At 53.9% G+C, this 17,203-nt stretch overlaps 1 protein-coding gene across 2 annotated transcripts in view; it reads right to left on the bottom strand.

Moving 5' to 3' along the window:
• zdhhc11 (zDHHC palmitoyltransferase 11) overlaps positions 1-17,203 on the bottom strand; it is a 148,941-nt gene that overhangs the window by 93,917 nt on the left and 37,821 nt on the right. The window contains exon 1 of one of the 2 annotated variants that reach the window (XM_043719340.2): positions 913-1,228. The exons of the other annotated variant lie outside the window; for it this stretch is intronic. Within the exon in view, the coding sequence (XP_043575275.1) occupies positions 913-1,068 (156 nt within the window). The 5' untranslated portion in view covers positions 1,069-1,228. Of the gene's footprint in view, positions 1-912; positions 1,229-17,203 lie in introns of those variants that run through there. 2 annotated transcript variants of the gene reach the window in all.

Raw genomic sequence — 17,203 nt, forward strand, 5'->3', positions numbered from 1 at the left:
TTAAATTTATCTGCTGTGGTCCTTGATCTGCTATACTTCTCTCTGTTTGCAGTGTCCAAACCCTACATTATTTTGAACAATTTTATTAAATCTTCTTCCAAACCTCTCATTTCCAAGAAGATCAGCCCAGATTCTCTAAATTCTCTATGTAACTGAAGTTCCTCACCTTTGAGATGCACACAAATTTAGGGACAATAATATGAGTCCTCCATTTACTTAATACGTGCTAACCTTGTTAGGCTCCTGCAATCAGTATGACAGAACCAATTAACTTCAGTCACAGTCCATTGATACACAATCAAAGGTTAATTATTCCATGTAAAATAACATGGTTATCAAGTGTAAACAAACATTTCTACATCTAAGACATATTTTAAAAAAACTTAGTTGACAGGAGCTCTTCAGAAAGAAATCTCACATGTACTAAATGGATTGGGGAAAACGTCAAGAGGTGGGTGTTGAAAGATGCAAAATGCTAGGTATTTGCCAGAGCAGGAATGAGCAAGGGGCGGGGGTTGGGGGCTGGGGGGGGGGGGGGGGGGGGGTGGGGGTGGTTCCAGAGATGGAAACAGCCAGTGAGGGGGTCAGGGAGGTAAATGGCAAGGCAGGGGGCACTGAGAAAGAAGCAACAAGCAGGAGGCAACAAGGCAAGGGGGTGAGTTGGGAGTGAAGTATCAGTTTATTTTCAAAATCACTGAGCAGATACTGCAACCATGCTGAAATGGAAATGGAGGCAGCACTACGTGGTGAACTTTGCTAACTTATAAACCACATCTAAATGAAAACATGCTATTAAACATGCTTTAAATGGACTGTCTGTTAATACAAACTGAATAATCAAATTGCTTTCAAAAGACACTAAACATATTTTAATGCGTAGCATTAAAACTAGGGATCTTAGATCATACATACCCAGTGCCAGATTACAAAGCAGCATTGAAAATAATGGTTAAAAAATCCCACTTGTCTATAATGGTTCCCCATTACAGTGCTGTATCCCTTGAACGAAGCACAGCTTTGAGCACCACATGAGCAAGGGTAGTGTAATGTGGGATGGATTACCGACATTTTCAGTTCAAGGCAACAAAACAAAAAACAAAATCCTTAAAAGTTCTGAACAGTGTGTTCAGAAATGAGCCGTCTTTGACATAGGTCTACATATTCGCAGCATTTCAGCCGTTATTACACTCAGCAGCCGAATCTAACGTCTTCCTGCTCGCCGGGCAGTGAAATCTGCTACCATCGCGGGTAAGTGACTTCCTTCAGTTGATGCAGATCTGCACTGTCACAACTACCTGAATACCCTCCTCCCTTCGAGCTGAGGAAAGAGGAAACTGCGAAAGGAAGTGGCCAGCCTCACCAACTGTTCACAATTGAATCGCAAATTGACTTGAACTTCCACACTATGTAACAACAAAGCACTATCTCGTACAACACACAAGGCCGTGATAGCTTACAAACAGTTACTTTTTCAGTTGGAAAGTAACTGCAAATCACATCTGTGGGTGAAATTGCATGGAGGGTTTCTTTTAATTTTTCTTTTTGTTTCATGAGATGTGGGCATTACTGGCAAGGTCAGCATTTGTTGCACATTCCTAATTGCCCAGGGGCATTGCTGTGACTCTGGAGTCACATGTAGGCCAGATCCAGTAAAGACTGCAGATTGTTTTTTGCAAAAGGACTTTAGCGAACAAGATGGGTTTGAGACAATTGATTCCGATCTCATAGTTAACCTTTTATTCATTTTCACACCTTTTTCATTTGTCTAATCATTGGATTCAAATTCATCAGGCGAAAGTGAGGACTACAGATGCTGGAGATCAGAGTCTAAATTAGAGTGTTGCTGGAAAAGCACAGCAGGTCAGGCAGCATCCGAGGAGCAGGAAAATCAACTTTTCAGGCAAAAGTCCTTCATCAGCCATGGCAGGATGTAAACCCACACTCATTGGCCACAACATTAACCAGTCCAATTACATTATCTCTATGTCAATGCTCTCCCCTTGATATTTTGTGTTTGATATATTGTAGCACTTTCCCCTTTCAGGAACCCAGAATATGCATCAAGCAAAGGTATTATCGCAAACGGTACAGTGAGGCTATCTTGATGTTCCCTCATTTCTCAGAGCAGCACTCCCTCATGCCGCTTGGGACTTTCCTGTTGTGTCTTTTCAGTGAGCTTACACCAAAACATGGAGGGTAGGTGTGGATTCAATGGGCCAAAGGGCCTGTTTCCACACTGTAGGGATTCTATGTCTGTAGTCTGTAAAGAAAGTGACAGATGAGTAAGAACTTGGGAGGTGGAGGAATACAGAGATCTTAGAAGATTACAGAAACAGGTAGGATTGTGGCCAAGATGAACAAAAGGATAAGAATTTCAACAATTCTGAAGTAAAGATAAATGAAGTCCATAACTGCTCTCTCAGGGAGTGGGTAACTGTAACAAGTCCCTCGACTCTATTTAAAATAAAACAATATATTGGCCAATATTTATCCCATAATCAACAGTTAAAAAGTATATTATCTAATTCTTATTTGCATGACATTGCCATGCAAATATTAGCTGCTAAGATTTTTTATATTACGACAGAGAAGACAATTCAAAATTACTTCATTAGTCATGAAGCACTGGAGGGCATTCAAGTTGTTTATCCTTCTCATCCTTTCCTTTCTGTCCTTTATCTTCATATTTGACAATAGAATAGAACAGAACAAAAATCTATTGTCACATGTAGTTTTACATGAAAAATACAATAAAAGCTTCTATAAGTCACCTGATCACGGTGCCTATATCAATGAAAAAAGAAAGAATTAAAAAGTAAAATTAACACAATGTTTATCAGTTGGGTCCTGGGCTCAGGGAAAGCCAATTAAGGAAAGATGGAATACCCGAATATGCAACTGGATGAGATTGCCATGCCTGGCCACTGGAACACGGGGCCAAGAGGCTCTGCCGAAGAAGTCAGCCACTCCTGGACGAGGTCGAGTCCCGGGCAGCTAGAGAAACTGGAAGCAACATTGAGAAAGCTGCACTTGGGCTACATCGCCACACTGGGACTACAGCGTCACTTTGGGACTACACCGCCACACTGGGTCTACACTGCCACACTGGGGCTACACTGCCACACTGGGACTACACCGTCGCTTTGGGACTACACTGTCACTCTGGGACTACACCGTCACTTTGGGACTACACCGCCACACTGGGTCTACACTGCCACACTGGGGCTACACCGCCACACTGGAACTACACCGTCACTCTGGGACTACACCGTCGCTTTGGGACTACACCGTCGCTCTGGGACTACACCGTCACTTTGGGACTATACTGTCACTTTGGGACTACACCGCCACACTGGGTCTAGACTGCCACACTGGGGCTACACCGCCACACTGGGACTACACCATCATTCTGGGACTACACTGCCGCACTGGGACTACACCGCCACACTGGGACTACACCGTCGCTTTGGGACTACACCGCCACACTGGGACTACACCGTTACTCTGGGACTACACCGTCACTTTGGGACTACACCGCCACTTTGGGACTACACCGCCACACTGGGTCTACACTGCCACACTGGGGCCACACTGCCACACTGGGACTACACCGTTACTCTGGGACTACACAGCCACTTTGGAACTACACCGTCACTTTGGGACTACACCGTCGCTTTGGGACTACACCGTCACTCTGGGACTACACCGTCACTCTGGGACTACACCGCCACACTGGGTCTACACTGCCACACTGGGGCTACACTGCCACACTGGGACTACACCGTTACTCTGGGACTACACCGCCACACTGGGACTACACCGTCGCTTTGGGACTACACCGTCACTCTGGGACTACACCGTCACCTTGGGACTACACCGTCACTTTGGGACTACACTGTCACTTTGGGACTACACCGCCACACTGGGTCTACACTGCCACACTGGGGCTACACCGCCACACTGGGACTACACCGTCACTCTGGGACTACACTGCCGCACTGGGACTACACCGTCACACTAGGGCTACACCGTCACTTTGGGACTACACCGTCACACTGGGACTACACTGTCACACTAGGACTACACTGTCACTTTGGGACTACACTGCCACACTGGGGCTACACCGCCACACTGGAACTACACCGTCACTCTGGGACTACACCGTCACTTTGGGACTACACTGCCACACTGCGGCTACACTGCCACACTGGGACTACACCGTCGCTTTGGGACTACACCGTCACTCTGGGACTACACCGTCACTTTGGGACTACACCGCCACACTGGGTCTACACTGCCACACTGGGGCTACACCGCCACACTGGAACTACACCGTCACTCTGGGACTACACCGTCGCTTTGGGACTACACCATCGCTCTGGGACTACACCGTCACTTTGGGACTATACTGTCACTTTGGGACTACACCGCCACACTGGGTCTAGACTGCCACACTGGGGCTACACCGCCACACTGGGACTACACCATCATTCTGGGACTACACTGCCGCACAGGGACTACACTGCCACACTGGGACTACACCGTCGCTTTGGGACTACACCGCCACACTGGGACTACACCGTTACTCTGGGACTACACCGTCACTTTGGAACTACACCGTCACTTTGGGACTACACCGTCACTTTGGGACTACACCGCCACTTTGGGACTACACCGCCACACTGGGTCTACACTGCCACACTGGGGCCACACTGCCACACTGGGACTACACCGTTACTCTGGGACTACACCGCCACTTTGGAACTACACCGTCACTTTGGGACTACACCGTCGCTTTGGGACTACACCGTCACTCTGGGACTACACCGTCGCTTTGGGACTACACCGCCACACTGGGTCTACACTGCCACACTGGGTCTACACTGTCACACTGGGGCTACACTGCCACACTGGGACTACACTGTTACTCTGGGCCTACACCGCCACACTGGGACTACACCGTCGCTTTGGGAATACACCGTCACTCTGGGACTACACCGTCACCTTGGGACTACACCGTCACTTTGGGACTACACTGTCACTTTGGGACTACACCGCCACACTGGGTCTACACTGCCACACTGGGGCTACACCGCCACACTGGGACTACACCGTCGCACTGGGACTACACTGTCACACTCGGACTACACCATCACTTTGGGACTACCCCGCAGCACTGGGACTACGCCATAACACTGGGACTACACCATTGCACTGGGACTATACCACCGTACTGGGACTACACCACCACACTGGGACTACACCATCACACTAGGACAACACAGTCACTCTGGGACTAGACCACCACACTAGGGCTACACCGTCACTTTGGGACTACACCGTCACACTGGGACTACACTGTCACACTAGGACTACACTGTCACTTTGGGACTACACTGCCACACTGGGACTACACCATCAGTCTGGGACTACACTGCCACACTGGGACTACACCGTCACACTAGGGCTACACCGTCACTTTGGGACTACACCGTCACACTGGGACTACACTGTCACACTAGGACTACACTGTCACTTTGGGACTACACTGCCGCACTGGGACTACACCGTCACACTAGGGCTACACCGTCACTTTGGGACTACACCGTCACACTGGGACTACACAGTCACACTAGGACTACACTGTCACTTTGGGACTACACTGTCACACTGGGACTACACCGCCGCACTAGGACTACACCGTCATACTGGGACTACGCCATAACACTGGGACTACACCACTGCACTGGGACTATACCACCGTACTGGGACTACACCGTCACTCTGGGACTACACCCTCACACTGGGACAACACAGTCACTTTGGGACTACACCGCCGCACTGGTACTACACCGCTACACTGAAACAACACTGCCACACTGGGACTACACCGCCATTCTGGGACTACACCCTTACACTGGGACAACACTGTCACTCTGGGACTACACCTCTGCACTGGACTACACCGTCACTCTGGGACTACACCTTCACACTGGGACAACACAGTCACTCTGGGACTACACCTCCGCACTGGGACGACACTGTCACTCTGGGACTACACCCTCACGCTGGGACAACACAGTCACTTTGGGACTACACCGCCGCAGTGGTACTACACCGCTACACTGAAACAACACTGCTGCACTGGGACTACACCGCCATTCTGGGACTACACCCTCACACTGGGACAACACTGTCACTCTGGGACTACACCTCCGCACTAGTACAACACCGTTACACTGAAACAACACTGCCGCACTTGGACTACACCGCCATTCTGGGACTACACCATCACACTGGGACAACACTGCCACACTGGGACTACACCGTCTCTCTGGGACTAAACCGCCACACTGGGACTACACCACCGCACTGGGACTACACCGTCACACTGGGACAACACCGTCACTCTGAGACTACACGTTCACACTGGGACTACACCGCCGCACTGAAACAACACTGCCGCACTGAGACTATACCATCACACTGGGACTACACCACCACACTGGGACAACACTGTCACTCTGGGACTACACCGCCACACTGGGACCACACCGCTACACTGAAACAACACCACCACACTGGGACAACGCTGTCACTCTGGGACTGCACCATCACACTGGGACTACACCTTCCCACTGGGACTACACCGCCACACTGAAACAACACTGCCGCACTGTGACTACACCGCCACACTGGGACAACACCGTCACTCTGAGACTACACCTTCACACTGGGACTACACTGCCACACTGAAACAACAACGCCGCACTGGGACTACACCGTCATACTGGGAGTACACCGTCACACTGGGACAACACCGACGCACTGGAGCTACACCGCCACACTGGGACTACGCCATAACACTGGGACTATACCACCGTACAGGGACGACACCGTCACTCTGGGACTACACCCTCACACTGGGACAACACTATCACTCTGGGACTACACCTCCGCACTGGACTACACCATCACTCTGGGACTACACCTTCACACTGGGACAACACAGTCACTCTGGGACTACACCGCCACTCTGGGACTACACCCTCACACTAGGACAACACAGTCACTTTGGGACTACACCGCCGCACTGGTACTACACCGCTACACTGAAACAACACTGCCGCACTGTGACTATACCGCCATTCTGGGACTACACCCTCACAATGGGACAACACTGTCACTCTGGGACTACACCTCCGCACTGGGACTACACCGTCACTCTGGTACTACACCGCCGCACTGGTACTACACCGCTACACTGAAACAACACTGCAGCTCTGGGACTACACCATCACACTGGGACTACACTGTCACACTGGGACTACACCGTCTCTCTGGGACTAAACCGCCACACTGGGACTACACCGCTACACTGGGACTACACCGCCACACTGGGACAACACCATCACTCTGAGACTACACATTCACACTGGGACTACACCGCCTCACTGAAACAACACTGCCGCACTGGGACTACATCATCACACTGGGACTACACCACCACACTGGGACAACACCGTCACTCTGGGACTACACCGCCACACTGGGACTACACCATCACACGGGGACTATACCGTCACACTGGAACTCTGCCGCACTGGGACTACACCGCCACACTGGGACTACAGCACTGCACTGGGACGACACCGCCTCACTGGGACTATGCCATCACACTAACGGGGACTATACCGTCACACTGGAACTCTGCCGCACTGGGACTACACCGCCACTCTGGGACTACACCGTCACACTGGGACTACACCATCACACGGGGACTATACCGACACACTGGAACTCTGCTGCACTGGGACAACAACGCCACACTGGGACTACACCGCCACACTGGGACTACACCACCACACTGGGACTACACCGTCGCACTGGGACTACACTGTCACACTCGGACTACACCATCACTTTGGGACTACCCCGCAGCACTGGGACTACGCCATAACACTGGGACTACACCATTGCACTGGGACTATACCACCGTACTGGGACTACACCACCACACTGGGACTACACCATCACACTAGGACAACACAGTCACTCTGGGACTAGACCACCACACTAGGACAACACTGCCGCACTGGGACTACACCGTCACACTGGGACAACACCATCACTCTGAGACTACAACGCCACACTGAAACAACACTGCCGCACTCGGACTACACAGCCACTCTGGGACTACACAGCCACTCTGGGACTACACTGCCACTCTGGGACTACACCATCACACGGGGACTATACCGTCACACTGGAACTCTGCCGCACTGGGACTACACCGCCACACTGGGACTACACTGCCGCACTGGGACTACACCGTCACACTGGGACTACAGCACTGCACTGGGACGACACCGCCTCACTGGGACTATGCCATCACACTGACGGGGACTATACCGTCACACTGGAACTCTGCCGCACTGGGACTACACTGCCACTCTGGGACTGCACCGTCGCACTGGGACTACATCATCACACTGGGACTACACCACCACACTGGGACAACACCGTCACTCTGGGACTACACCGCCACACTGGGACTACACTGTCACACTTTGGACTATACTGTCACTCTGGGACTAACCGCCACACTGGGACAACACTGCCGCACTGGGACTACACCACCGCACTGGGGCTACACCATTACTCTGGGTTTACACTGTACACTGGGACAACACAGTCACTCTGGGACTACACTGTCACTCTGGGACTACACTGTCACACTGGGACAACACCGTCACTCTGAGACGGCACCTTCGCACTGGGACTACAACGCCACAGTGGGAGAACACCGTCACTCTGGTACTACACTGCCGCACTGGGATGACACCGTCACACTGGGACAAGACCGCTGCACTGGGACTACACCGCCACACTGGGACAACACCGCTGCACTGAAACAACATCTTCGCACTGGGACTACACCGTCACTCTGGGACTATAGTGCCACACTGGGATGACACCGTCACACTGGGACGACACCGTCACACTGGGACTACACCATCACACTGGGACTACGCCATCACACTGGGACTACACCGCCACAGTGGGACTACACCGCCACAGTGGGACTACACCGTCACACTGGGACTACACCGTCGCACTGGGACTACACCGTCACTCTGGGACTACACCCTCACACTGGGACAACACAGTCACTCTGGGACTACACCGCCACACTGGGACTACACCGTCACACTAGGACTACACCGCCACACTGGGACTACACCGTCACCCTGGGACTACACCATCACCCTGAGACTACACCGCCACACTGGGACTACGCCATCACACTGGGACTACACCGCCACACTGGGACTACACCGCAGCACTGGGAAAACACTGCCGCACTGGGACTACACCTTCACTCTGGGACTACACCGCCGCACTGGGACTACACCGTCACACTAGGACTACACCGCCACACTGGGACTACACCGTCACCCTGGGACTACACCATCACCCTGAGACTACACCGCCACACTGGGACTATGCCATCACACTGGGACTACACCACCACACTGGACTACACCGTCACACTGGGACCACACCGCTGCACTGGGAAAACACTGCCGCACTGGGACTACACCTTCACTCTGGGACTACACCGTCGCACTGGGAATACACCGTCACTCTGGGACTACACCCTCACACTGGGACAACACAGTCACTCTGGGACTACACCGCCACACTGGGACTACACCGTCACACTAGGACTACACCGCCACACTGGGACTACACCGTCACCCTGGGACTACACCATCACCCTGAGACTACACCGCCACACTGGGACTATGCCATCACACTGGGACTACACCGCCACACTGGGACTACACCGCCACACTGGGACTACACCGCTGCACTGGGAAAACACTGCCACACGGGGACTACACCTTCACTCTGGGACTACACCGCCGCACTGGGACTACACCGCCTCACTGAGACTACGCCATCACATTGTGACGACACCGCTGCACTGGGACTATACCACCGTACTGGGACTACACCGTCACAGTGGGACGACGCCATCACACTGGGACTACACCGTCACACTGGGACTACAGCACTACACTGAAACAGCACCGCCGCACTGGGACTACACTGTCACTCTGGAGCTACACCCTTCCACTGGGGCAACACAGTCACTCTGGGACTACACTGCTGCACTGGGACATCACTGCCGCACTGGGACTATACCGTCACACTGGGACTACGCCATCACACTGGGACTACTTCGCTGCACTGGCAATGTACCACCGTACTGGGACCACACTGTCACACTGGGACTACACCACCGCACTGGGACTACACCATCACACTGGGACTACACTGTCACTTTCGGACTACACCACCACGTTGGGACTACACTGTCACACTGGGACAACACCGCCTCACTGGGACTACACCATTACACTGGGACTATCAGTCGCACTGGGACTAGACCACCGCACTGGGACCAGAACGCTACACTGGGACTACATTGTCACTTTGGGACTGCACCGCCACACTGGGAAAACACTGCCGCACTGGGACTACACCGTCACACTGGGACTACACAGTCACACTGAGACTACAAGCTGCACTGAAACAACACCGCCACTTTGGAACTACACCGTCACTTTGGGACTACACCGTCGCTTTGGGACTACACCGTCACTCTGGGACTACACCGTCGCTTTGGGACTACACCGCCACACTGGGTCTACACTGCCACACTGGGGCTACACTGCCACACTGGGACTACACCGTCGCTTTGGGACTACACCGTCACTCTGGGACTACACCGTCACCTTGGGACTACACCGTCACTTTGGGACTACACTGTCACTTTGGGACTACACCGCCACACTGGGTCTACACTGCCACACTGGGGCTACACCGCCACACTGGGACTACACCGTCACTCTGGGACTACACTGCCGCACTGGGACTACACCGTCACACTAGGGCTACACCGTCACTTTGGGACTACACCGTCACACTGGGACTACACTGTCACACTAGGACTACACTGTCACTTTGGGACTACACTGCCACACTGGGACTACACCATCAGTCTGGGACTACACTGCCACACTGGGACTACACCGTCACACTAGGGCTACACCGTCACTTTGGGACTACACCGTCACACTGGGACTACACTGTCACACTAGGACTACACTGTCACTTTGGGACTACACTGCCGCACTGGGACTACACCGTCACACTAGGGCTACACCGTCACTTTGGGACTACACCGTCACACTGGGACTACACTGTCACACTAGGACTACACTGTCACTTTGGGACTACACTGTCACACTGGGACTACACCGCCGCACTAGGACTACACCGTCATACTGGGACTACGCCATAACACTGGGACTACACCACTGCACTGGGACTATACCACCGTACTGGGACTACACCGTCACTCTGGGACTACACCCTCACACTGGGACAACACAGTCACTTTGGGACTACACCGCCGCACTGGTACTACACCGCTACACTGAAACAACACTGCCACACTGGGACTACACCGCCATTCTGGGACTACACCCTTACACTGGGACAACACTGTCACTCTGGGACTACACCTCTGCACTGGACTACACCGTCACTCTGGGACTACACCTTCACACTGGGACAACACAGTCACTCTGGGACTACACCTCCGCACTGGGACGACACTGTCACTCTGGGACTACACCCTCACGCTGGGACAACACAGTCACTTTGGGACTACACCGCCGCAGTGGTACTACACCGCTACACTGAAACAACACTGCTGCACTGGGACTACACCGCCATTCTGGGACTACACCCTCACACTGGGACAACACTGTCACTCTGGGACTACACCTCCGCACTAGTACAACACCGTTACACTGAAACAACACTGCCGCACTGGGACTACACCGCCATTCTGGGACTACACCGCCACACTGGGACAACACTGCCACACTGGGACTACACTGTCACACTGGGACTACACCGTCTCTCTGGGACTAAACCGCCACACTGGGACTACACCACCGCACTGGGACTACACCGTCACACTGGGACAACACCGTCACTCTGAGACTACACGTTCACACTGGGACTACACCGCCGCACTGAAACAACACTGCCGCACTGGGACTACACCGTCATACTGGGAGTACACCGTCACACTGGGACAACACCGACGCACTGGAGCTACACCGCCACACTGGGACTACGCCATAACACTGGGACTATACCACCGTACAGGGACGACACCGTCACTCTGGGACTACACCCTCACACTGGGACAACACTATCACTCTGGGACTACACCTCCGCACTGGACTACACCATCACTCTGGGACTACACCTTCACACTGGGACAACACAGTCACTCTGGGACTACACCGCCACTCTGGGACTACACCCTCACACTAGGACAACACAGTCACTTTGGGACTACACCGCCGCACTGGTACTACACCGCTACACTGAAACAACACTGCCGCACTGTGACTATACCGCCATTCTGGGACTACACCCTCACAATGGGACAACACTGTCACTCTGGGACTACACCTCCGCACTGGGACTACACCGTCACTCTGGGACTACACCGCCGCACTGGTACTACACCGCTACACTGAAACAACACTGCAGCTCTGGGACTACACCATCACACTGGGACTACACTGTCACACTGGGACTACACCGTCTCTCTGGGACTAAATCGTCACACTGGGACTACACCGCTGCACTGGGACTACACCGCCACACTGGGACAACACCATCACTCTGAGACTACACATTCACACTGGGACTACACCGCCGCACTGAAACAACACTGCCGCACTGGGACTACATCATCACACTGGGACTACACCACCACACTGGGACAACACCGTCACTCTGGGACTACACCGCCACACTGGGACTACACTGTCACACTGGGACTACACCGCCACACTGGGACTACACCGCCGTACTGGGACTACACCGCCTCACTGAGACTACGCCATCACATTGTGACGACACCACTGCACTGGGACTATACCACCGTACTGGGACTACACCGTCACAGTGGGACGACGCCATCACACTGGGACTACACCGTCACACTGGGACTACAGCACTACACTGAAACAGCACCGCCGCACTGGGACTACACTGTCACTCTGGAGCTACACCCTTCCACTGGGGAAACACAGTCACTCTGGGACTACACTGCTGCACTGGGACATCACTGCCGCACTGGGACTATACCGTCACACTGGGACTACGCCATCACACTGGGACTACTTCGCTGCACTGGCACTGTACCACCGTACTGGGACCACACTGTCACACTGGGACTACACCACCGCACTGGGACTACACCATCACACTGGGACTACACTGTCACTTTCGGACTACACCACCACGTTGGGACTACACTGTCACACTGGGACAACACCGCCTCACTGGGACTACACCATTACACTGGGACTATCAGTCGCACTGGGACTAGACCACCGCACTGGGACCAGAACGCTACACTGGGGCTACATTGTCACTTTGGGACTGCACCGCCACACTGGGAAAACACTGCCGCACTGGGACTACACCGTCACACTGGGACTACACAGTCACACTGAGACTACACCGCTGCACTGAAACAACACCGCCGCACTGGGACTACACCATCACTTTGGGACTACACCGTCACTCTAGGACAACACCGCCGCACTGGGACTACATCTCACATGGGGACTATACCGTCACACTGGGACTCTGCTGCACTGGGACTACACCATCTCACTGGGACAACAAGGTCACTCTGGGACTAGACCACCACACTAGGACAACACTGCCGCACTGGGACTACACCGTCACACTGGGACAACACAGTCACTCTGAGACTACAACGCCACACTGAAACAACACCGCCGCACTCGGACTACACCACCACTCTGGGACTACACTGCCACTCTGGGACTACATCATCACACGGGGACTATACCGTCACACTGGAACTCTGCCGCACTGGGACTACACCGCCACACTGGGACTACAGCACTGCACTGGGACGACACCGCCTCACTGGGACTATGCCATCACACTAACGGGGACTATACCGTCACACTGGAACTCTGCCGCACTGGGACTACACCGCCACTCTGGGACTACACCGTCACACTGGGACTACACCATCACACGGGGACTATACCGACACACTGGAACTCTGCTGCACTGGGACTACACCGCCACACTGGGACTACACCGCCACACTGGGACTACACCGTCACACTGGGACTACACCACCACACTGGGACTACACCGTCGCACTGGGACTACACTGTCACACTCGGACTACACCATCACTTTGGGACTACCCCGCAGCACTGGGACTACGCCATAACACTGGGACTACACCACTGCACTGGGACTATACCACCGTACTGGGACTACACCACCACACTGGGACTACACCATCACACTAGGACAACACAGTCACTCTGGGACTAGACCACCACACTAGGACAACACTGCCGCACTGGGACTACACCGTCACACTGTGACAACACCATCACTCTGAGACTACAACGCCACACTGAAACAACACCGCCGCACTCGGACTACACAGCCACTCTGGGACTACACAGCCACTCTGGGACTGCACTGCCACTCTGGGACTACACCATCACACGGGGACTATACCGTCACACTGGAACTCTGCCGCACTGGGACTACACCGCCACACTGGGACTACACTGCCGCACTGGGACTACACCGTCACACTGGGACTACAGCACTGCACTGGGACGACACCGCCTCACTGGGACTATGCCATCACACTGACGGGGACTATACCGTCACACTGGAACTCTGCCGCACTGGGACTACACCGCCACTCTGGGACTACACCGTCGCACTGGGACTACACCATCACACGGGGACTATACCGACACACTGGAACTCTGCTGCACTGGGAGTACACCGCCACACTGGGACTACACCGCCGCACTGGGACTACACTGTCACACTCGGACTACACCATCACTTTGGGACTACACCGCCGCACTGGGACTACGCCATAACACTGGGACTACACCACTGCACTGGGACTATACCACCGTACTGGGACTACACCGTCACTCTGGGACTACACGACCACACTGGGACTACACCATCGCATTGGGACTACACTGTCACACTTGGACTACACCATCACTTTGGGACTACACCGCCGCACTGGGACTACGCCATAACACTGGGACTACACCACTGCTCTGGGACTATACCACCGTACTGGGACTACACCGTCACTCTGGGACTGCACCCTCACACTGTGACAACACCGTCACTCTGGGACTACACCTCTGCACTGGGACTACACCGTCACTCTGGGACTACTCCCTCATACTGGGACAACACAGTCACTCTGGGACTACAAATCCACACTGTGACTACACCGTCACTCTGGGACTACACCGCCGCACTGGGACTACACCGTTACACTGAAACAATACCGCAGCATTGGGACTACACCGTCACTCTGTGACTACATCGCCACACTGGGACAACACTGCCGCACTGGGACTACACCATCACACTGGAACTACACCATCACTCTGGGACAACACCGTCACTCTGGGACTACACCGCCACACTGGGACTACACCGCCACACTGGGACTACACCGCTGCACTGGGAAAACACTGCCACACTGGGACTACACCTTCACTCTGGGACTACACCGCCGCACTGGGACTACACCGCCTCACTGGGACTACGCCATCACATTGTGACGACACCGCTGCACTGGGACTATACCACCGTTCTGGGACTACACCGTCACAGTGGGACGACGCCATCACACTGGGACTACACCGTCACACTGGGACTACACCACTACACTGAAACAGCACCGCCGCACTGGGACTACACTGTCACTCTGGAGCTACACCCTTCCACTGGGGAAACACAGTCACTCTGGGACTACACTGCTGCACTGGGACATCACTGCCGCACTGGGACTATACCGTCACACTGGGACTACGCCATCACACTGGGACTACTTCACTACACTGGCACTGTACCACCGTACTGGGACCACACTGTCACACTGGGACTACACCACCGCACTGGGACTACACCATCACACTGGGACTACACTGTCACTTTCGGACTACACCACCACGTTGGGACTACACTGTCACACTGGGACAACACCGCCTCACTGGGACTACACCATTACACTGGGACTATCAGTCGCACTGGGACTAGACCACCGCACTGGGACCAGAACGCTACACTGGGACTACATTGTCACTTTGGGACTGCACCGCCACACTGGGAAAACACTGCCGCACTGGGACTACACCGTCACACTGGGACTACACAGTCACACTGAGACTACACCGCTGCACTGAAACAACACCGCCGCACTGGGACTACACCATCACTTTGGGACTACACCGTCACTCTAGGACAACACCGCCGCACTGGGACTACATCTCACATGGGGACTATACCGTCACACTGGGACTCTGCTGCACTGGGACTACACCATCTCACTGGGACAACACAGTCACTCTGGGACTAGACCACCACACTAGGACAACACTGCCGCACTGGGACTACACCGTCACACTGGGACAACACAGTCACTCTGAGACTACAACGCCACACTGAAACAACACCGCCGCACTCGGACTACACCGCCACTCTGGGACTACACTGCCACTCTGGGACTACACCATCACACGGGGACTATACCGTCACACTGGAACTCTGCCGCACTGGGACTACACCGCCGCTCTGGGACTACACCATCACACGGGGACTATACCGACACACTGGAACTCTGCTGCACTGGGACTACACCGCCACACTGGGACTACACCGCCGCACTGGGACTACACCGTCACACTGGGACTACACCACCACACTGGGACTACACCGTCGCACTGGGACTACACTGTCACACTCGGACTACACCATCACTTTGGGACTACCCCGCAGCACTGGGACTACGCCATAACACTGGGACTACACCACTGCACTGGGACTATACCACCGTACTGGGACTACACCACCACACTGGGACTACACCGTCTCACTAGGACAACACAGTCACTCTGGGACTAGACCACCACACTAGGACAACACTGCTGCACTGGGACTACACCACCACACTGGGACTACACCGTCTCACTAGGACAACACAGTCACTCTG

This window comes from Chiloscyllium plagiosum, unplaced genomic scaffold (assembly GCF_037043375.1).
Source record: "Chiloscyllium plagiosum isolate Xiang-an unplaced genomic scaffold, Cpla_swu_hap1 HiC_scaffold_34, whole genome shotgun sequence".
In the NCBI taxonomy this organism is placed as follows: Eukaryota; Metazoa; Chordata; class Chondrichthyes; order Orectolobiformes; family Hemiscylliidae; genus Chiloscyllium; species Chiloscyllium plagiosum.